Here is a 23518-nt window from a genome sequence, read left to right on the forward strand (position 1 = left end):
TTTTGACCCACTTTCAGTTGTCAGATTTTGATAAAATTTAGCTTTTTGGAAAGCCTATGACATAAGGAAACGGATTGCATAAGGTTTTCAAAAAGAAATTGCAAATTTTTTGCAAACAACCTGTCAAAAGAGATTTGCACATTTTTAGTTTTTCTTAATTAAACATCAGGTTATTTAAAATTTTGCAAAACTTTTTGCATTTTTGGACAATTTTTTTTGCAAACATTTTTACTATATAACTGGATTTTGCGATAAAAAATTCAATTTTTTCAAATTTGCAAATTTTTTTGCAGATTCTAAAAGTAATTTTTTTCTGTTAAGGATTCTTCATCTGGATCTGAATATGAGTATAAATACCAACTAAATGTAAACAAGAAGAAAATAAAAAAGAAGAAGTTTGAGATTCTTAAATCCTCAAGTCAAAACACAGACACAGGTAATATATTCAGTATTCAATACATATCCTGTATTGGCTAGAGTTGCCGCTTGGGAAAATACCCTTAGGAAGTTGTCGCTTTTTTTACAATTTCAATTGCTGATAGTTGATAATGAATTTTTTGAGGGGAAATAAATTATTGTTGGGTAAAAGCATCTACAACGGTGGGGCAAAAACTAGCCTTTTGAAGTCATCTTTTCTCATCTTTCCCACCAAAGCTTGCATTGAAAATCGTTCTTATAAATAAATGTTGTGAAAAACTTCTATTGCGCCCTCTTTTCTGCTCTATCCGCAGCGCTTGGTCCCTTTTGTAGTTAGTGGTGCCTTTAAAATTCTGACCTAACCGTATAGATTTTATGGGAGGGTACAGAATNGTTTTCATACAGAATGTTTTTGTTAGAGAAAATCACGTTTTTTACACTGTAGAAAGGAAGAACGGCGTAGCGTCTGCAATCCCTACTTTCATTATAAAAATTACATTTTTCTTTAAGCTTGAATTAACAAAGAAGGGATAATCTTAGGGATCTGTTTTCATCCGGGAATTATACACTCTGCTGTTATTAAATACTGCGTTAAATCTTTAAAAAAAGTTTCAATGTTTAAATACGATTATACATAGTATTAGAGTTCATATACAATTATACTAATGCAAATTTATATTTATATTGCAAACTTTGTATTTTGTTATGCAAGTAAATGTATTTTAATAATAATAATAAATATAATCATTCTGTAACTATTTCAGTTGAAGGTGCCATCTAGTGCCTCAGAAACTCAGGTAAGCAACCCTAGCCAGCATCTCCGGATAAACTAACTATACTCTCTTCCTGTCCTTAACAAGACAAGGTTTACATCGAACTGACATTTATTAGTAAAGATAATACTACTGCTCAGGCCGGCGTAGCGGTCCGCGCATTAATTAATACGAAAATATATTTACAAGGTAAGGTTTACTGAGATAGATATTTAATTTTATTACAAGCATATAATTAACATTTTATTAGTTCTGAAGCCAAAACTTTTAAATCAATTAAATAGCCCAAATTAAAAAACCCCGAACTCCGTGTTTAGAACGTAAACTTATTTATGAGCTTAATCTGTTTCTTATTTTATAGATAAATCATTAGCAGAAAGCAGGTTTTTGAGACTTCTTATTAAATCCAGATGCATCTATAAAATATCAGATATATATTTCTTTATTACCAAGCTCTTTGCCCATAAACATATAGTATATATGTCAGCTTTAGCTGACCAAACGGCTGGACCAAATTGGCTGACATTGTTTTTAGGGAACCCAAGGGTAACTGTGCGGGTAACATAGGTTTTTAAAATTCGAATCAGGCAAGGCCGGGCACTTTAGGTAGTAATATATATATATATTTCTATTATCTAATGTAATTATATTACAGGGTTTGGAGAGGAGGGTGTGGATTGGGAGTTAGAACAAGAGCTGGAGAACGGTGATAAAAAGAAAAACTAGAAAAATATAGAAAAGAAACACAAGAATAATATAGAAAAGAAACACAAGACTAATAGAATAGACAACACAAAAATAACAAAAATAATGTAAAAGTAGTTTCTCAAGAATAATACAGAATAGTTTAAACACTGAGATAGTATGATAATCTTCGGATGGAAAAAATGCATTAATAATAATTAGGGTTTCCAATTTGAATTTGGAATTAAGAGGAATTGCTGCTTCGAAAACCCTAATTAACGAATCCCATCACGTCATATTTTACTCCTAAGAATATCCTCACAGAATCTTTGGAAGAAATTTCAGTTTTCAAATTGTTTGGGTTTTTAAAGTCTAAAACCATTTGTCATGGGGTTACATTCTATTAATAAAGTCACTTGTGGCTCATTTTGAGAGAAATATTTTTATGATTTGTATTTTTAATGAAGTTAAACGTTTGGAAAATTTAAAATAGTACTGTAGATAACTTTTTCCGCTTACAACACTCCTAAGAATACGTAAACCCATGTCAGATGTACTAATCATACTTGTTTAGGGTGCTTAGATTTTAGAAGTGTGTTGATTATTTTTTGAGTGCTAGGATCCGGGTCCATTTTTTTTCAATACTGATGCTCATCAAAAGCACTCCTATTATTTACAAGAATATTTGCATTCTGCAATGCAGAAGAATGTCACAATTGTATTTATTTGTTTCGTGTATAGTAACATGTGTATCTAAGAATTTTTTAATAATTTTGAAAGTTTTCTTAACTGAACATACAGTTTTGTTTGTTTAAAGGGACTTATTCTGCTTTTAAATGTTAATTTTTTTCTCGTTAATTCGAAAACCCCTGATTTAGATCTCATTCATTTCGAAACTGTGAAGAATACATTGTTGGAAATCTTTTTTGTTTAAATTTCAGAAATAGTAATTAATTGATTTGTTTAAGGGACTGTTAGTGTTATTTTATCCTATCCATGCAAATATTGAATTTTNAACATCAGATATGACTTTCATGGGTCGCGATCAAGAGCTAAAGTGATTAGCTTTCAGCCTATACCCCCTTTCATTTTTCCTTTACTGTCCCTTTAAGTAGCTAACCCGCAGTGGTGAATTTGGAATTTGCGTGGAAATTACTCTTTCAGTCCCTTTATTAGCGTTGAAAGGAGACAGAACTTCGAGGACGTCATTTTATATAGTTAAATAATAGTTTGATTACAACTATGGATGAATTTAAATATTTAATTAAAACTTGACACTGATAGTTATTAAAAATTTTTTGTTAAACATTATTATTATTAAACAGCCTTGGTTTAATTATTCCAAATGAATTGTTACATTTCTTCTAAACATTTCTAATTAACTTTTTGTATTCACTGTTTCTGTTAAAATCAGCATTTTCTTGCATTTAACTTGAAATATTTTTTTATTTTTTTCTCAAAATAAACACATTCCTTGGTTTAAAAAAGGTGGTTTTCTTTTAAAGTGTGGACCTTAAAAAATTGTGGAACAGGGTTTTTAATGAACTTTTAATTAATTAAGAAATTCCCTTTGGTTTCTATTTTGTTGTAAATTACCTTAAAACAATATCAGATGCATAGTACATACTCGTAAGCTAACCTCAATGTCACATTCCTACTGCACAGTGTTATGGTCTCACTGTAATTGATTCAATAATAATTGTGATCGACTTTTTTGCATTTTTTACTTTTAGTTTATAGGTTTTATTTTGTCTGGTTTGTTACTAATACCTTGGATGATACGGTTATGTGGCTTAATTTGGTTCGTTTTTCCCTAAGATTTTCTTCACGGTCAAAACAAGTTTCAGAAGAGCAAATGTTTATAAATTTCTTGATTCTAATCATTTGCTTGTATCTTAAACTACGCTATATTTCGACAGAAAAATATATGGGATAAGCGAATATGTTATAACGATCCTTTAGGGATCGTTTTACATCTTTTACTTTAAGAATGTTTCAAAGTTTAATGAGAGCAAACTCTAACGTAAATCGGTTTTGAAATCTTGGCATTTTTATCAAAAGTGTATACAGAGGATTTAAAGAATTTAAAGAATTTGAGCCAAATATGGTTGGTTCCATTTAAAATTGTAATAAATTGTTTCAAGATTTAAGCCGGCGCTCAATGGAAACCGGTTTTTGGGGGATTTGAGACTCGGCTAAAATTTATTAAATTCGGACACAGATGGCTTTAATAAAAGTGTTTAATTTAATTAATTCGTTATTGGAGTATCTATTAAGTTTACGGTCATCCTTCGGCCTCCTTGACGGTGAACCCCAGACTCTTGATATTGTCATGTTTTGTTTGATTTTTGGATATAGACGATGAAATAAAAAAAGTTGTGAACAATTACAATCAATCATGCGGACAAAGTAATAAGCATAAAGTTTTCATCCTTTGACATGTCACTATTTCGTGTGATGACCTCATCAATGTTTCATTAATAAGCTCAAACGTTTTTTTGGTTGCTATCTTTGTTCTTTCATTTGAAGATTTTTAAGTTTTTCATTACCCTTCAGGTCTACAAAACAACCCTTTCCATGCTATGTTCAATTTCTGGTTTCAATTATGAAATACCAGAATTCCAGGGCGTTTCGCGCACATCTTTAACTCCTAATTGTTGCACTGTCGTTTTTCATGGCACATTTTTTTCAGTTCAAACCTCCCCTAAGATTATGTGAGGTCCCACAAAAAAAATGCATCCGATTGGTTCATCCGTTTCAACGTTCATCGGTTACAAACAAACAGACATGCAAAGTATGTATGTAGATGATAAAAGCTTCAGAAGTTATTATGTGTGAAATGATTTTATTTTACTAGGAGCAGTACTAGAAAATATCTCCATCACTGACATTAAAAGTAACATTTGGATACAAGCCGGCCTTGATATGTGTTTTTGTCGACATTTTTTCACCAATTAGTCTTTTAAGCTAATTTTACTAAGATTATTCGGGTTTTAACAATCGTATGTTAGCTTTTGTTGGCTTTGTTAGAGTTTTACTAGCTTGTCTTTTATTTACACCTTAAATTATAATTTTAATTGAAAATAATACCTAGATGTTATTGTGTTGGTGTACCCGTACACTACACGAGTGAGAAACAGGTTTCGCGGATTTCCGAACAAGTTCGTGGATGATTTAATGGCAACAGCTGCAGGAATGGAGTTCTTATATTTTTAAAATGATTTTTAAATCTACTAGCCTTTTAATACCTGTTGCACTCCTAGTCACAATTTTAACATCAAGATGTTAATCGAAATGTGACTATTTTCCTTGTTCTCCAAAAAAAACTAATTTTTGCGGATTTTCTTGTTAAAGTTAGTGGATGTGTAAAAAAAAATTAAGAATGTCGATAACATTTTTCAGACAAAATACGCTCAATTTTATTTTCAATAATTCCCTCCCTAGGGTAGACTTAAAGGGACTGGACATATAACTTTAAGTGACACCTTTTTAAAAGAGGCATCATGCACAATTAGAAACGGAAGTCCTGAAACTTTTATCTGATTAAACATTTATTGATGACTAGCTGAAGGGCCTGGCGTTGCCCGTAGAAAAAAAGAAAAAAAATGTTGAGAATTTTTTTTAGCCTTAAACACCCCCCTGCCACCCATGAGTGTCCACGAAAAGTTTCAGCCCCTTCGGTACAACCGTTTGGCCGGCTATAGGCAACATATACATATATATACACGAATGTCTTGTTTTATTATATAGATAATGTCGCTTTTCTTTCTGGAAAAGAGTTTAATCCTGATAATTTCTTCATATTCTCTGGAGCAAGAAACGTGTGTGTAATTGAAATAGGGAACCAACAAATTTTAAACATGAATAACTAATGCTTAATAAGACAAAACTTCCAAGGTTACTATTAAAAACTTTGTTCTTAAAGTGTAACCAAATGCATTTGCTTTCTCGTGCATAAAATCAAAATTTGAAGAGCTTCAAGGTCACAAAGTTATTCCAGTAATGTTGCACTAATTTGAACTTTTTCTCTCCACTGGAGTGTGAAGCAAACCCTTTTGTTGCATGTTTTAAAGCTAAATTTCTTCTTTACAGGGTGTCCCAAGAAACACGACAGTTGGTAAATAGTTTTGAATGTCGTCTTCCATACGCTGTATTAAATATTAAAGGCCGTTTGCAGTTTATTTCGTTTAAAAAATCTTTTGCTCAAATATATTTTACTTAATTTTTATAATATAATATGACCCCTATATTATATTTTTATTATTGTCTTTGTTATTAAACAATTTAACACATTATGGAAGAAGACATTCTAAACTATTTACCAACTGTCATGTTTCGTGGCACACCCTGTAGCTCCTCAGAAAAAAAATCATTAAACATTTTTAATTCATTATAATGTCTAATGAAAACTTTATTACTCCTGGCTATGCAGAAGGTGTTCTGGGGTTTATATCTATCTTTAGCGTCTGTTGGTGCGTAGAGGATTTGGCTAAAATACAAATAGGTAAAGAGAAAACATGAAAAAATTATGTTTCCCGGATTCGTTAGACATTTTCTAACTGCGACTTCACAAAATTAAATAATTTAAGATAGAAATATTTTAAGATTACCTATGTAAAGTCTGATTGGCCATAAGCCTTCCCTGGGGCCACGTGAGGTCACACACAAAATTTGGGCCTGATCGGTTCAGCCGTTTTGACGGTTATTAGATACAACAAACAGACACCCAGACAGACAAGCCAAATTTATATATATATAGATATAGATGACTTCCGTAGAGCTGATTTTAGTTTTAAAATGAAACCCTGTCCGTCATGTGCCATACGAAACTTTTTCCATTTTTTGATCCTAACTTAATATTTTCATTTAGCGGAAACTAAACAATTTAACTTTTTTGTAAAATATTTTGTCCGCTTGTTCACCAGTTTTCAGTGACACTTTTAATGAAGGTGTAAAATATATTTTTCTAAGAAATTTCACAAAATTAGATGAAAGAAGTTTAACAATTTTAAACAAATCACCCGGACTTTTTATTCATGGTCTCATTTTCAGAGTAAAACTAGCTCCAAGGAATAGTTTACATCATATATTTTAAAAATTTTTTTTTATTTTTTTACTTACAGCTGTTACTGCAGCTACACCTCTACCTCTAGGTAAAATTCATATATTTTAATAAAATTTTCTTTATTTTTAATTTTACATAAAAGGTATTATTGAAATGTAAATCTTTGAAACTATACCCGTGTTGCATACAGTAGTCGTCTATCAGTACAATAAAGATGACTTTTGATTTATATAAAGATAAATAGCACAAATACGCATAACATGGAAACAAAAAGAAGCTGCCGATTTAATAAGCTTCTCATTGATTACTTGTAAGCTTGTAATTCGAAAAATTATTGAAAATTATTAAAGGAACAACTAATTAAATATTAAAAAAATGAATTAAAGACTAAATTATGAACAAAAAATGAAAAAAGAATAATTGAAAATGAATGAATTTTTTTTAAAAGCAACGAAATAAATTAAGAAATAAATAAATGGTAAGATGAATATATGAATAAATGAATGCTAAGATGATTATATGAATAAATAAATGGTAAAATGAATATATGAAAAAATAGATGAAGATATGAATAAATGAATGGTAATATGAACATATGAATAAATGAAAATTAAGATGAATATATGAATAAATGAATAACTAGAAGATGAATATATGAATAAATAGATGGTAAAATTAACATATGAATAAATAGATGAAGATATGAATAAATGAATGGTAATATGAATATATGATTAAAGGAATGGTAAGATGAATATATGAATAAATGTATGACTAAAAGATGCATATATGAATGAATGAATGGTAATATGAATATATGAATAAATGATTGGTAGGATGAATATATGAATAAATGAATGACTAGAAGGTGAATATATGAATAAAAAATGTCAAAATGAATAAATGAATGAATGAATGACTAGAAGATTAATAGTGAATTAATAATGAATAAATAAATGGTAAGATGAATATATGAATAAATGAATGGCTAAAAGATGAATATATGAATAAATATATGAATGAATAGGTGAATATATGAATAAATGAATGAATAGAAGATGAATATATGACTAAATGAATGCTAAGATGAATATATGAATAAATGAATGACTAGAAGATGAATATATGAATAAATGAATGGTAATATGAATATATGAATAAATGAATGGTAGGATGAATATATGAATAAGTGAATGACTAGTAGATGAATAGGTGAATGAATGACTGACTAGAGGATGAATATATGAATAAATGAATGACTAGAAGATGAATTTATGAATAAATGAATGACTAGAAGATGAATATATGAATAAATGAATGGCTAGAAGATGAATATATGAATAAATAGATGAATATATATATAAATATATGAATATATGAATAAATGAATGACTAGAAGATGAATATATGACTAAATGAATGGCTAGAAGATGAATATATGAATAAATAGATGAATATATAAATGAATAGATGAATATATGAATAAATGAATGACTAGAAGATGAATATATGAATAAATGAATGATAAGATATATATATGAATAAATGAATGACTAGAAGATGAATATTTGCCTGAAAACCATCCTCTTCGAAAACTAAGAATCAGAGATAACCCTGCAGTGGACGCTCTCCCAGGAACAATAGGTATTTTTTTAAAAGTACAATAAATATTTTCGTTTTCAAGAACAGAAATTTTGTATTTTTCATTCTAATGTTTACAGTTTAACCCTGAATTTCGGTGATTATGGAATGCTCTTGTATTAGTTTTTTAATTGAACAATTACTTGGAGCTCTATAAAACTGTTACAACATAATTTCTGAGAAGTCATAATCTATGGTCATCGAATATTTTTCGACGCATTCGTATAAAAATCGATGATTTTAGGTTGTAATATCTGAATGATTTGTTTAGAAATAAATTGATTATTTTACGATACTAGCCGTATATAGCAACTTTCTAAATTTGTATGGACGCTACGTTCTTCAGTAAAACGTTTTTGACCATTTTCTCCTTATAGACGCAACAGATAGAAGTATAAGATTAGTAGCGATCAAAAGCGATTATTTTTCCCCGTAAGCCTATACCACCTTTAATTTTTCACGAACACTCCCTTTATTGAATTTTGATCACTGGTTCAAATCCCTCCTTAATCTTTAACTTTAAATCGTTGGTTCATGTTTGAATCAAAGATAGTTCAGCGACCTAGCTAAAATTTATCAAATTCGGTCCCAGGTTGCAAAGATAGAGGAAATAGAAAATCAGAGTTCGCAATTGAGTCGTTGCCTGCACAAATTATAATTTTCTAATCCCAATATCTTTGCAACCCAATGTTGTAGACCTTAGATATTTAAAACTATTATTTATGTTCAATTAAATACTCCAAGTCTGAAAAATCAAAGCTTTACACCATAAGGTTGCAAAGATATAGGGATTAGAAAATTTGAGTTTGTGGCAAAGACTCAATTTATTTAGGAAAAGAAGTTACAGTGCTTTCTGGACTATTCATAAATCTTCAAAAACTAATAAGGAAACCAAATAAAGCTACCAAAAAAAAGTTTCAGAAAAAATTTAAAAAGGGCCTGGTCTAAAAAGCATAATTCTATAATTCCTAAAGTAAACGGTAAATCAACCACGAGACCTGGGAAGTAATCTTTGATATTATTAATGCTTTTATTAACGCTTTGGTTTATGAAGAGGTGTAGTTTACTTTCATTGGAAGTTCTATCATGATCTGTTCAGCACACTACAGCTGGGGGTCATCTTCTCCATATACATAATCTATCCTGGCTCTCTAGGCACATAATTGTATTTGAAGAAAGTTTCTGCATACTGTTTTTAGAAAGTGTTATTACTTAATTTTGAAAGAGTAATAAGAATCAAGGCGTGACAGTCAAGGGTAATGTTTTTTTACTTTTAATGTTTTTAAACTACGAGATTTTCACCTTGGCGAAAATTTGGTATAGCTTAAAAATTCTAATATACTTTTTTAATGTCTTTGACTTTTTTGAAGCCTTTAAAAGGTCAAAATCAAAAAAGAAAAAATATGTTGCCAAAACCAGTTTATTTACTTATCATAAGCATCCAAATGTTAAGACTTTATCATAAGCATGAATATGTACAAATTCTAAAGGCTCATCTCTGACTGGATTTTTTTCTTTCAATCTTTTATGGATTTTAAGTTTTTTAATTGAATATTTGTGATCAGAGTTCTTCAGATTCTTGAGGAACCCAAGAAGATCTGGATCATCAACAGTAGCATTCTCTTCTGCTAAGAAATCTGAATCAATGGCTTCCAGTACCACCAAAAAAGATTCTAAGGTATTGCTGAAGAAAATTTCCGTCATAAATTAAATTTAGTTCAAAACTCATTTATTTATTTCTGAAAAACTTGCCAATATGTTTCTGACTAGACTCTAGAATATTTAATGTATTTTTAAACCTCTTCTTCAACCATGTGACATAGATATTGTTATATTTTTAAACCTCTTCTTCAACCATGTGACATAGATATTGTTATATTTTTAAACCTCTTCTTCAACCACGAGATATAGATATTGTTATATTTTTAAACCTCTTCTTCAACCACGAGTCATACATATTGTTATATTTTTAAACCTCTTCTTCAACCATGTGACATAGATATTGTTATATTTTTAAACCTCTTCTTCAACCACGAGTCATACATATTGTTATATTTTTAAACCTCTTCTTCAACCACGAGACCTAGATATTGTTATATTTTTAAACCTCTTCTTCAACCATGAGACCTAGATATTGTTGTATTTTGTATTTGTAGATTTTGTATTCTGTTAAATTCCTCCAGGTCTCCTTTTGCATTGCAGGGAAACCCGAATAGAAAATGATCAATGTTTACCTGGACAAGGCAGGATATCTTGTTCATCCTTGAAAAGACATGGGTTTTGAGAGTAATTGGACATTCCACTCGATTATTTATAATAGAGAATAACTTATTGCGTCGTTACTTTAGATTCAAGCCGACTCCGAACCAAGCACTGTTGAGTCAGGTTCAAGAAGATCTAAAGTGTCAATGGTGGTTGGTTTAGTGTTTCTTTTTGCTGCTTCTATCACTTCAACTATTAACAAAATAGGTATCTAGCAGTAGTTTAAACATTAAACTTAAACCTTTGTTAAGTTGTTATAATTTAAATTTAGATTATTTTCATTGTTTTGAAGGGAATAACGAAACCTAGAAGATTTAATCTTTAACAATGATTTAGTGCGGGAAGTATCTGAGATGCTTGAGGAAAGGCAGAAAAGAAAAGCTGAAGAAAGTATTCCAATCAGAGAATTCCCAGAACCAGAGATAACCCAAAATTTAACAAAGGAAGTGAAAATCTCTCAAACTGTGCCTGGTCCTGTTTGCAAAAATGAGACACAAGGTAATTGTGAGTTGTGAACAAAGAATGAATTTATATCAGTAAATTTACTACAGAAAATTCAAAAATTTCTATTGAACATTATTATCAATTCTAACTTTTAAGAATGAATCATGTTTTTGTTTTTGCTTCTCTACAAAAGAAACAACAGAGACATTAAATTAAACACTTTATACGATGGGAGAAAAACTTTGACTTCCACATTATTGATTAGACTAAGGTTCCAAGTGTTCCACTGTCCAAAAACTATATCTTGAGTCAGTGTACTGTAAATTACTGCAGAATGAACTAAAAGTCATGTTGGTGCCGTTGTGAAACAAGCATCCTCCGCTCTATTTGAAATTGAGGGTAACTTGAAGCTATCAAGATCTAAACATTCTCAAATTCCTTTTTATGCATTATACCAAAAGAATCCTTTATTGAGTTCTTTGATTTCATATTTATTTCAGATTACAGCTTGCCAAGAAATCCAGAAACTAGAGATAGTGTAGAAGCTCCTACACTCAAAATAAAGCGTAGAAACACTTTGAAGAATATGAAATGTGACACTAACAAAGGTATTATATTCAAGATGTTTTCACAAGTAAAAATATAGATACAAAATATTTAAGAACGCCCTCTTGATATCCTTAAACGAGATATGAGATCTGAAATATCCATGGAGAAAAGGATGACTGAAACAGAGGTTTTGGCAGAGACTCCTAAAAAAGAAGTGATTGCTGAGCCGGTCATTGTTTCAGGTCCTTGGATCCAGGTAATGTTTCAGGCCCTTGAATCCAGGTAATGTTTCAGGTCCTTGGATCCAGGTAATGTTTCAGGTCCTTGGATCCAGGTAATGTTTCAGGTCCTTGGATCCAGGTAATGTTTCAGGTCCTTGGATCCAGGAAATGTTTTCTTTAATCAATTTAACATCTCATAGACATCCAAGCTATTCAAATTGCAGGGGGGGGGGGGTATATTTTTATACATCTAGAATAACTTTTTTATAGGAGAGAGAGTAAAATGTCATAATATATTGTTGTTGAATAAATTTAGTTCAAAATGCAAGTTCTGAATTGAATAATTGTCTGAATGAAAACCTACGTCACGGGTTAATCAAGATATGATTTAATGTTATTATTTTTATCCCATTTCTTATTGCTTACTTATAGGAAAATGCTTTTGTGCCAGGATACAAGGAAAAAGAAGAAAATAAGTAAGACATTTTAAAAATGTAGGTCCTGGATATGGGAACTATTTCATTCAGATTTTTTTAAGTGTGTTTGAGAAGTCTGGAGTATATGAACGGGAGAAAACTCCTCCAAAACCTAAAACATTATTTGAGGCTGCTATACCAACCTCTTCGGTGTTTGTAAGGGATCCGGAAAAAGTATGTTTTTTATCTATTTTTAGCAATTTTAAAACTCTACTCCATGTTATCCTTTTTTTTGTAGGAAATATTTGATGTGAGGGCCAGGAATTCTCCTTCACCAAGGAACTCCAGGAATTTTAAAGATACTCAGGTATTTTTTAAACTTGATGTTTTTAAGAAATAATGCAAAAATAATTCACAAATCATATTTTTTGGTAAAATATTTTCCAGATTGACGAACCTGGACAACTCGCATTGGCGGGAAATATTCACATGTCTATGTATAATATACATGCGGCATGTGAACATGAGGAAGACAACAGAGAAGAATTAAGGTAAAATTTGATACGTGTATGGATCATATGGGTAGGGTAATTACATAGAGAATAGAATATATATTCTATTCTCTATTGGTATATATAGTCAAGCACTAGACATTAATTTACCATAAAATATGTAGCATGAGTTTGTCCAAAGACTCATTTCCTTTGATAATTCAATTTTAACTCTACAAGTAATACTATAGGCGATCAAAGCTAGTAGACTGTGGGTGGGTGGTAATTCATTATCCAAACTTTAATTTGGTTAAAGAACAAAATAAAAATTTGTGGTCAGAGCTATAGTAATATCCTCATACACATAAATAATGAACACTATCATTTTTAGCAAGCAGTGGTTTCTTGAATAAGAAAATGTATTTTTAGATTTGAGAGTCCTAATCCCACAACACAATATAGAAACACAGATCTAGAAGATATGGACAGTGTTCACATCATTTCTTCACAAAGACCCCTGGCTGTTAGGGAGGGGTATTTATTTTCCCTTTTACTAAAACTACTGATGCTATTTGTTTGTTTATTGCTGCATGTTATGGGAAAAAAACCTCAATTATTGATTTTATGACTTTAAAATTTTTATTTCACTTATAAAGGATTGGATGATTTTAGAAAATATACCCCCCATTCTTTCAGGAGCTGTCAGTATGAAAAAAGAACGAAGTCTCCAGATTTTAAAGAAAAATACTCAGTCAAAAATGAAATTGCCCAGCTAAGGTATATTTGATAAAATTTTTTCACATTGGTTAAATGTTTAACACTTTTTATAAAAGGCAAACTGTAAGAGATGAACTTATCAGCATTCGCTCAGACGAACCAGATGAGGCGATCTCTTTGGGAGAATCAGGTTTGAATTAGTTTTAAATTTTTTTTACAACACTTAGAGTGAGATATGGATCAAATGTGATTAACATATATTCAAGAAAACATGTAAATATAAATATAGAACAAAGACTGTGACTGGAAACAATCTCACATAATTTTCACTCACTTTTATTTTTTTATATTTTCAAATTGTAGATGATGAGTATGAGAGGATTATTGTGATGAAATATGAAAAAGAACTGGAATCTAAATTTGGCAGGAAGAGGTAATAAAACAAAATAAAAAAATTTTAACAATTATTTATTAAATTCTACTGTGTTTTTCCCCTTTAGAGAAACAGAGGTGAAGAATAATGTTCCAAGAAGAAAGCATTCAAGGGAAGAAAGAAAATTAACATTACATTTAGATACAGTTAAACCCTAAATGAGCCAGACATCGAAAGAATTTATCAAATGTCGTCTCGGCAATTTTGCAATAGGTTTTATACTTTTTTACGTAAATCTCAGTATTTGCGAAAATAAATATATAGCCATAGCCAGTTTTAAAGAGTTCCATATAAACATTTAATTAAAAAACTAAATATCTGCAGTATTCCATTATCAGAAAGTGAAGAATATGACATTTGACGAATTCAATCGATGTCTGGCTTATTTAGGGTTTAACTGTATTTCTTTTCAAAATCAAATACACTTTCATTTATTCATTTTTGTAAAATCTTATTTCAACATTTTATTTTGCTCTAAGAGGAAGAATAGTCCCAGCAGTAGAAAACAAAGGTAAAACTCAAACTGACATTTTTTGCTTTAGAACTATGGGTAGAAATTAGCTCTCACACTATTAATAAGATTAGGGTTTCAAGGGTACTGTTTGAATCAGGCATGCCCCTTTTCAGACTTTAATTGTAGGGTCACATGTAATTACGATGACAGAACTTTTATTTATCTTATTTATCTGTCTTTTTCTAAAACTTCTCATCAAACATTTACAATGGTTTTAATATTGCATTCCTTGTAGTTTAACATGCTATCTCCGGTTGTCATTTTATTGTCCTTTTAAAGTCAGTAAACTATCATAAGGAAATTATTAGCTTGATATTTTTTCAGTAGATGGGTTCCAGGACTCCTCCCCAGAGAAGGATTGGGAGTTATTAGCTTGATATTTTTTCAGTAGAGGGGTTCCAGGACTCCTCTCCAGAGAAGGATTGGGAGTTTTTGGACAGAGAAGATTTAAGTAAGTTAAAAACTTTTGAAAATTTGAAGAAAACAACTTTTTTATTATCTGTTCTGATTTGTCAGGTTCAGATGAGGAGGTACACGAGTCTGAAGGAAAAGCTACGAGCTTTAACCAGGTAAAATTCTATATTTATACTTTTCCGTTGTCTGGAAATATTCCATGGGTCTTATTTAAATGATTGTGTTCATCATCACAAACAAAGTGTAAGATCTCCTAGAAAGTGTTTTGGTTTATCAAAGCTATTTATAGCTCGCATCAAAAGATTTCAGGCTTGCCTAATGTCGGGTTGATTTTTGACACTGGTTACTAGCAAATAGTTTAGAAACAAAATCTTTGTAAAGAGAGCGAGATAAATCTTTACACCTGAAAACTATTGTAGTTCATTTTTGACAAATTTCATTGTTCAAAACTTGTTTTGATTAACAAAGAATAAAATATTAGAGGAGCTCCCAAATGTTAGAGGATAACAGTAGAGTAGAATCAGAAAATTGTCAACAAAGTGATTCAAAAGAACGGAAGCAACATGACCCAAGAAACAGAAGAGAGTCTGAGTTGCGAAGCTCTAGTTTAAACAGAAACAGAAGCTCTAGTCTAAACAGAAACAGACATTCGGGAGAGTTCTCAAATTATTCCAGAGGTATTTTTATAAAATGATTTTCTTCATTTTTTTTACATGACTTGATAAGATATCTCTGAAAGGCAAAGCCAATATTCCTTTCCTGAAGCAAACACTATCAGATATAGTCAAAGAGAAAAGATTATAAATAGAGTGGAATTTAAACAATCCTTGGTATGAATTTTTTCAGTCCCTTTCAGTCTGAAAAGGAGTTCAAAGTGTACAATTCATGTAAATGTTATATAGCACAAATGTGTGAAGTACACCTGCAGTATGGAAACAGGACAACAAAATGGCCGTTTTGCACTTTTTTTCGAGTAAATTCCACTCTATTTATAATCTATTCTCTTTGGATATAGAACACTAGATGAATTTCATAGGTTCCGGACAAATTTCACCAGCAACATCCCTTCAAAATTTTCAGATAAGGTGACTAATATTGATTCACTTTTAAAAATATATATGCATACAAATTATCAGTATGTTCTGCTTTGCAGTCACTCTAGTGCAAAGCCAGAAGTTTGGAGCTCATAATGAAATCTACATCATTTTCTCTTTAATAAAAATAAAAAATATCACAAATCTATCAAAAATTGAGTAACACTTCTTTACAATACAAAGTATGTATTGTTTACTAGGAGGCGGGATTCCTTCCTGGATCTAAGCCTTGATGGCCCAAGAACTGCAGAGAGTCTAGGTAAACAACAACGACAACAACAACAACAACAACAACAACAACAACAACAACAACAAAAACAACAAAAACAACAAAAAATGTGCATGAGAACCCTTTAGCCATGCATCATAGTCAACTGAATTTATTAAACACTTTTCTTTCCAACAGTTACACATCACAACTTGATTCTTTTAGAAAAGAAAGAGAACTTTGGTTAACTTGAAATATTTCTGAAATCTGAATCATGTTCATGTATGGCAATCGTTGATTCAAAAAACGTTAAAAATGAAGTTGTCAGGGCATCTATGTAAGAAAGTCCAAGAAAAAAAAGTCTCGAATTGGTAGGACTTTATTTCCGGAGACTTTTAAATAAAAGGACTTTGGCTGCATGTTACCTAAGGAGTAAAGTGGGAGGGATGAAGCTATTATAAAACTCCCTGGGAACTATAGCAATTATACGGGTATGGGCTAAGACTTCTCCTACCTAAATACGCTCNAAGCCAAATTTTCATGCAAAGAATATAATTTAATTAAAGTTTACATTAAACTAGTCGTTAGTCAAGCTTAATTATAATTGACAACATTAAGTTCTGCAATTTCCTTGACTGTAGTCATGTTGTGTGTCTGTACCAAATGAGTGTGTGTAAGGTTTACCGAACTTGTCTATAAAGTAGTGTGACTGGCTTTCTCGTGGCAGACCAACGCCATTTCCTTTCCCTTTATTCCTATTCTTTGATTTTATGGCTGCAGAGAATTGATTTAAGTTATGTTAAGTCTTTTTTTTGTTACATCAATGTGGTTACCTTCTTACTAGTTTCTTTACATTTAGCACTAGACTTAAAGACTAAAATATAAAGACAGAATTCAGTTGGCAACCTTGAGATCGGTTTATTCAGTGAATCAAAGTCTATTCTTTATAACTTTATAACCTTGCAATCCTAAAACATACCTTCCATGGATTAATATCATATTTATTGAACAATCTTATTACCTTTATTCAGCTTAAATACTAGTAAATACATGGTTTTAAAAAAGCTCTTACTACCTCTGATTGGCGATGAACAAATTTTAACTGCTTTTTGGCCATTTTCTGCACAAATATCTCCACCAGTTGTTTTCATATCAAGATTGGTCACCAAAAGTAAATTGTTTTGGCCCTAGCGATATCTTTGAGTGTTTATAATAGCTTTATGTTGGTCTGATTATTTCAACAGTGGGGAGTTTTGTGTATTTTCAAAAAGCAGAACAATCTCTGTCAGCTTTTCTAATGGTTTTTTGAAACTATTACTTTGTTCCAATCTAGACATTGGATGAGACAGCAGCAACGTTGAAAAAAGCAATCTCTGAAAAGAATATTGCTCAAGCAACAACACAGGTACCAAAATATTAATTATGAAAAGCAACAGTTTTTATAATCACGGAAGTAAATAGCTTATTCCCTACAAATATTAATATAATAAAAAAGGAATTGAGTCTTTGCCACAAACTCTGATTTTCTAATCCCTATATCTTTGCAATCCAATATTGTAGATCTTATGTATTTCAAACTATGAAAAGTTTGAAATATCAAAGGGTTACACCATAAGTTTGAAAAGATATAGGGATTTGGATATAAAAATTTTCGGCTCAGACTCTATTTCTTTACCAAAAGTTCTCCAAAATTACAAGCATTTTATTTATTAATATGAAATGTGGCAATTTTTAAAAAAAATTTTATCATTTTATTTGTAATCAAAAATACTTTTGATAGTTTGATATTACAAACAAGACAACAGCATATTTTCTAACAGTGCAGTGTACTGTACTTCTGTAGGAGTTAACAGACACGCTTCATGATACTGCTGAACTACTTAGTAAGACCTCACAGGTTCTTTCCCATACTGCCAGATCTACAATAGAGCAGCTTGGTTAGTTTTTATCTAATTAAATTTCTTATTGGAGCTTTGTGGAGCCATAACTACATATATTTAATTGGTATCTTGCCACCCTTTAGTAGCACTACTTGTTAAATATTGTATCTATACAGAGGCTTACTGTTATAATTGTGTCTTTTTATATTATAATTTACTTACTTTACTTTCAACCCATTTCAGGTGCTCCCATATCCATGGCAAAAATTGTGAAAACTGTCCCTGAGCTTCAAATTAGGTAATTTTCTGAAGGCATGCTTTTCTTTATTTTTCAGATCTAAATTTTATTTTAGTTTTTTAATGAAATCGATAATTAATATCACAAACAATATATAAATGCACTAAAAATTGACTGCTTTATAACAGGAAAGGAAAGGATAGGAATGATGGAGAGGGAATTTCCAGAGCACAGGTAAGTTCTTAGGAAGGGACGATGAGTAATGAAACTTAAAGGGCGGAATCTCCATTTATAGAGGAGCATGTCTGTTAATGGATGAAGGGGATATCATAAAGTTGAAAAATGACTATTTTAAAGGACTCTTTTTAAATGGAGGGCCCCTTTCAGTGCATATTTACTTTTTTATACCTTTAATAATACATATTAGATATTAAATTTCTTTGTTTAAACCTTTGAATCAGCATGATCGAATTTAATTATTTAGGGTCCAGAACGATTAGATACCATCACTTCTCAGTCAGAAGTTGACCCTTCAGATACAGAAATAGATTTCCAACCGTCAAACCAGGTCTTTGAATTTGCTTTTCTTATGGTTTGATGATAAAAGACTGAAAAATTAAGCTTCAGCAAAGAAGTTGTGGTAATTTTTTTTTTTGTAAACAGACCTATGTTTCCAAGCACTGTTCCGGTAGTCCCAGTTCATTAACATTTTGCTGATTTAGAACCTTGAGAGAGTGAAAGATCAACAATCCTTTTCACCATTTTCTCCACTGGATCCTAGGTTTCTTACAGGATCTCCAGATACTAGACCCAGCTCAGCAGGTAGAAAATATAACAGAAGAGTTTGTTAACAAAAACCTTAACTTTTAAATTGTTACCGTAAGGGATGAGCTGTTTTTGAAAAAAATAATGATTAAAACAAAAATGAAGTGAAATTTCCGAATTTTAAATGACGTTAATAAAAAAAACGGTTGACGTCATTAACATTTGTTGAAATATCTTACCTTAACGCCATTTAGAATATTAAGATTTTTAACTTACTTTAATAAAAAAAAACAGAAAAGAAACAAATATTCCATTCTTACTTTTAAAGCTAACTGCTCCCGGAAACTTTTACCGGTTAGAAATAACTGTTAACGAAACGGCCAAAAAAAGTTGGACCATGCCCAGCTCTTTCTGCAGGTAGCAATCCCCAGATACTAGCCCTACATCTTCAAGGTTCTAATCCCCAGATACTAGAGCTACATCTTCAAGGTTCTAATCCCCAGATACTAGACCTACATCTTCAAGGTTCTAATCCCCAGATACTAGACCTACATCTTCAAGGTTCTAATCCCCAGATACTAGACCTACATTTTCAAGGTTCTAATCCCCAGATACTAACCTACATCTTCAAAGTTCTGATCCCTAGATACTAGACCTACATCTTCAAGGTTCTAATCCCCAGATACTAGACCTACATCTTCAAGGTTCTAATCCCCAGATACTTGACTCTGCAGGTAGCAATCTCTGGATACTTGACCCAGCTCTGCAGGTAGAAATCCCCAGATACTAGACCCTTAACCCCCACCCCCTTATCATATTGGAAATTAAAAGTTTTTTTCCATTTAGGAAGTGAAGTATCTTTTAAAACTCCGTTTGGAAAGACTGCAACCTCTGGTCCAGTGAGGGATATTTATGCGCAGATTAAACCAAACCAAACAAGCAGAAAAAGGGAAGAGAGTCAAAGTCCAGATAGAAGGTACTTTTATTTTTGCAACAAAACTTGCCCTTGTATACAATTTCTACAAATTCTCAAGTGTTTAATTATAAATAAAATCTAAAACTGAAAATAATAATCGTATTATTATTCTTTAAAAAAGAGGTTAATAATAAAAAGCATTTTAAAACAAATTTGTGGAAAATATTATACTTTATAATGTTTTAATGACATAAGACCAGATTTAAATAATAAAACTAATAGAATAAATTGAACTACTTATGGAACCTACTGGCAGTACGTAGTTCAGCTATATCTCACTATATTCATTAAATCTGGTCAATGGTTATCTTAAGGAAGATAAATATATTAGTATAGTTCGCTATGTTTGCTCCTTAGTAATGACCATACTTAATTCAGTTCTAGACCAGAGGCAAGAGGTCGTCATGACCACATCAACTTCTCCCAACCTCTAGTTAGGACTCAAAGTGCTGTTCCTATCCATAGGAACCTTAGGGCCGAGTCCATTGAACCAAAGAAGGGTAGGATGTAATTTTAAATCTTTCACACATGTTAGTCCACTTTTCGATTGCGCTTTCTCTCAAGTCCTTGAGCCTGTACCTCCGGTCCAATTCTCCCCATTTTCTTATTATTCTTACATTATTTATTATCTTTAACATTTTCCTTTGTCTTTTAAGAGAAAAATTTAAAACAACTAAAATTATCAGAGGCGTAATCAGAGGGGGGGTTTTGGGTGCTAAGCCCCCCCCCTTGGACCATTGAAATCTATTGATTTCAGAAATTCAGGGGGTTTTCAGACCCCACCGGGTACTGAGCACCCCCCCTAGACAAATTTCTAAATACGCCCCTGAAAATTATCCTTCATGCTTCAGTTTGTATGAACAAGGATAATTTGAATTAAAAGACTTTTGTAAGAAACCTTATTTGAATACTTTGTTTAAGAGCCTAGAGTGCGTAGTGCAAGTGTTACACCTGGTCAAACCTCCTTGATTAAACCATCCTCAGTAGTTGGAGGAAGTACGTCTTCTTTAAGGTATTCCTGTTGTCACATATTAGCATCAAACAGAATTCACACTACCTATAGCTAGAACTATGATTAACGCAGTTTATCAATACTTGTTTTTTAGAAATCTTTAAAATCTTGTCTAAATAAAATTATTTTCTAGTTCTAATCTATTTTAGAGGGTCTACCTATAGACTGCTTGGAGGGCGTTTAGTGGAAGGATTTCAAAGCAGGTAATTCAAAATACAATTAATTAGAAGTTTTTAGGAGGACATTGGGAGGAGGGGGGGGGAGGTGACAACAATAATGATAGAACTAATTACAAATTCCACTAGTTACAGCATAAGCCTTAACAAATGTTCTCATCATTGAAAAAGTAGATTTACATGGCAACGATTTGTTTAACTTTGAAAAGGGTTGGGCTTTTAAACTTAGTAATATATTATACATCATAAATGGTTTATACGATTCTTTTCACAGAAACATTTGATAGCCAATGATTGTAATCTTTTTACATAATAAAAATATGATTCATTCATTCATGTTGTTTTCTTCAACAAAACAGGTTTTGCAATATATCAACAGTAGCTAAATTTATATCACACAGGGTGTGCGTTTTATTTAGCTGTAATTTTCCTCTTGATTGCAAAAGCATTTGTTTTGCTGTGAACCTAGTTTTTACTAAATCTGCAGTAAATGCCCTTTTCCTTAACCGTTTCTCGAACATGTTTCTATCCAGGTACAACTCAAATTCTCTTGTCTTTCAATGTAAACACACGGCATACAATCCCTTGAACTACCAACGCCACTACCACTGGGCGCGATCTTCAACTCGTATGTTTCTACGAGGGCCAGCTATGAATGTTAACAGGGACACAAGCTCTTAATCGATCAATGTCTCAACTAGGACATAATCCACGTACAGCTACAATCCTGTGAACTATCAATGTCACTACCAATGGCCGCGATCTCGAAAACTATCAATGTCAACACACGGCTACAATCCTGTGAACTGTCAATGTCACTACCACTAGGCGCGATCTTTAACTCGTATGTTTCAACGAGGGCCAGCTATGAATGTTAACAGGGACACAAGCTCTTAATCAATCAATGTCTCAACTAGGACACCATCCTCAACATGTTTATCAAAACAGGGAACGATTACTCTCTTGTAGTAAACTGTACGGAGTCTCTATTTCAACTAACTTTATTTCTTCATGTTAGATTAGAATTGGGTCTTAACAGCGTAATTACAAGTTATTCGCTCTTAGGTATATAATGTACTTAAGCAATAACATTATGGGTATGACAAAGTTATATATCTGTGTATTTAATTGGGTTGATCGCAATACATGATTTAAGTATTTACTATTGGCACATTTAGTTATATGGACAATGTACAACGTAATTTACTATGGGCTTCTATATTTGCTACACATTAACTAAACTTGATATTCACTGTGTAAGTTTTATAAATAAAGGATATAAGTTAAATTCTGTCGACATACAGGAAAATCACCAAGATATATAAAATATCAATGATTCATAGAAAAGGTTGTTAATGGTTCTAATGACTAGAAGGCATGGGGGAAAGGGAAACTGACTGAGCGTGTTATAAACATGTTTGAAAAAGTTTTGACCTCTCCTCCTAGATATTCCTCTGATGAAGCTGGGATATCTGGTTCAAGAGCTCCACCTAGTTTTACCATTCTAAAGGAACCATCACACATTGTAACTAAGGTTGGATAATTGTATTAAATAGTAATGTACTCAATACTGTATCCTTATGATAGGGCAATGTACAATATGTTTTAATCTATTCATCCTTACTCATTAAATTTCAGTATTTAAACACACAAACCTTGATTAAGCTTTTATTATCGGTAAGCCTTGTGCTGTTTTATAAAGGTATTGATTTTGAAACTAATGTTAACGATATGTATATACAGCACTAAGGATTAAAATTTTGCTTTTCCACCAAGCCTCTTGCTGTCTATGCTTTCGCTAGCTTGTTATAGAAATCAAAGTTGCAATGGGATATCAACATATCTAAAGCATTTTTTTGCGCCTTCACTGAATTGACTATAGTGAAATAAAATTCCGCATAGATTTGCCATATTTATACATTCTAGGATGGAAGACGACAAACAATGGCTGAGTATGAGAAGCAACTAATCCAAGATTATAAAAGAAGAAGTCAGCAAAATTTGACCCTGTAATGTTAACGCAATTTATTCAAAATACAATTGACGATATTAAAATGTTGTTTAAGCGCAAGATTAAAATATATCATTTAAAGAAGGCTAATTTTTTTTTTAAGTTTAACTGAAAACT

The 23518-nt window shown here is 31.5% G+C and overlaps 2 protein-coding genes across 3 annotated transcripts; both read left to right on the forward strand.

The window, feature by feature from the left end:
- Nucleotides 1-315: 315 nt before the first annotated feature.
- LOC111715276 (uncharacterized) lies at nucleotides 316-18285 on the forward strand. The gene is made up of 31 exons (XM_023490586.1): nucleotides 316-436; nucleotides 1846-1896; nucleotides 4969-5067; nucleotides 6307-6378; nucleotides 6998-7027; nucleotides 8497-8583; nucleotides 9413-9467; nucleotides 9635-9735; nucleotides 10146-10258; nucleotides 10929-11049; nucleotides 11179-11340; nucleotides 11787-11894; nucleotides 11949-12091; nucleotides 12489-12532; nucleotides 12595-12706; nucleotides 12771-12839; nucleotides 12920-13023; nucleotides 13393-13497; nucleotides 13660-13740; nucleotides 13797-13870; nucleotides 14044-14113; nucleotides 14181-14225; nucleotides 14593-14624; nucleotides 15016-15078; nucleotides 15144-15196; nucleotides 15523-15718; nucleotides 16078-16126; nucleotides 16336-16394; nucleotides 17231-17259; nucleotides 17677-17748; nucleotides 18187-18285. Exons 3-31 carry the CDS (start codon nucleotides 5052-5054, stop codon nucleotides 18283-18285), a joined length of 2364 nt encoding a protein of 787 aa, XP_023346354.1. The 5' UTR covers nucleotides 316-436; nucleotides 1846-1896; nucleotides 4969-5051.
- On the forward strand, nucleotides 17657-23486 carry LOC111715279 (uncharacterized). Of its 2 annotated transcripts, none has more exons than XM_023490588.1 (12): nucleotides 17657-17748; nucleotides 18187-18280; nucleotides 18467-18521; nucleotides 18650-18695; nucleotides 18946-19029; nucleotides 19184-19283; nucleotides 20073-20202; nucleotides 20581-20702; nucleotides 21124-21214; nucleotides 21364-21417; nucleotides 22837-22924; nucleotides 23317-23486. In XM_023490588.1, exons 3-12 carry the CDS (start codon nucleotides 18481-18483, stop codon nucleotides 23401-23403), a joined length of 843 nt encoding a protein of 280 aa, XP_023346356.1. In that variant the 5' UTR covers nucleotides 17657-17748; nucleotides 18187-18280; nucleotides 18467-18480; the 3' UTR covers nucleotides 23404-23486. The 2 variants fall into 2 exon arrangements, with proteins under 2 accessions (XP_023346356.1, XP_023346357.1); XM_023490589.1 differs by having other exon boundaries at nucleotides 20581-20698; nucleotides 21123-21214.
- Nucleotides 23487-23518: the final 32 nt, after the last annotated feature.

This window comes from Eurytemora carolleeae, unplaced genomic scaffold, assembly GCF_000591075.1.
Source record: "Eurytemora carolleeae unplaced genomic scaffold, Eaff_2.0 scaffold1742, whole genome shotgun sequence".
NCBI lineage: Eukaryota > Metazoa > Arthropoda > Copepoda > Calanoida > Temoridae > Eurytemora > Eurytemora carolleeae.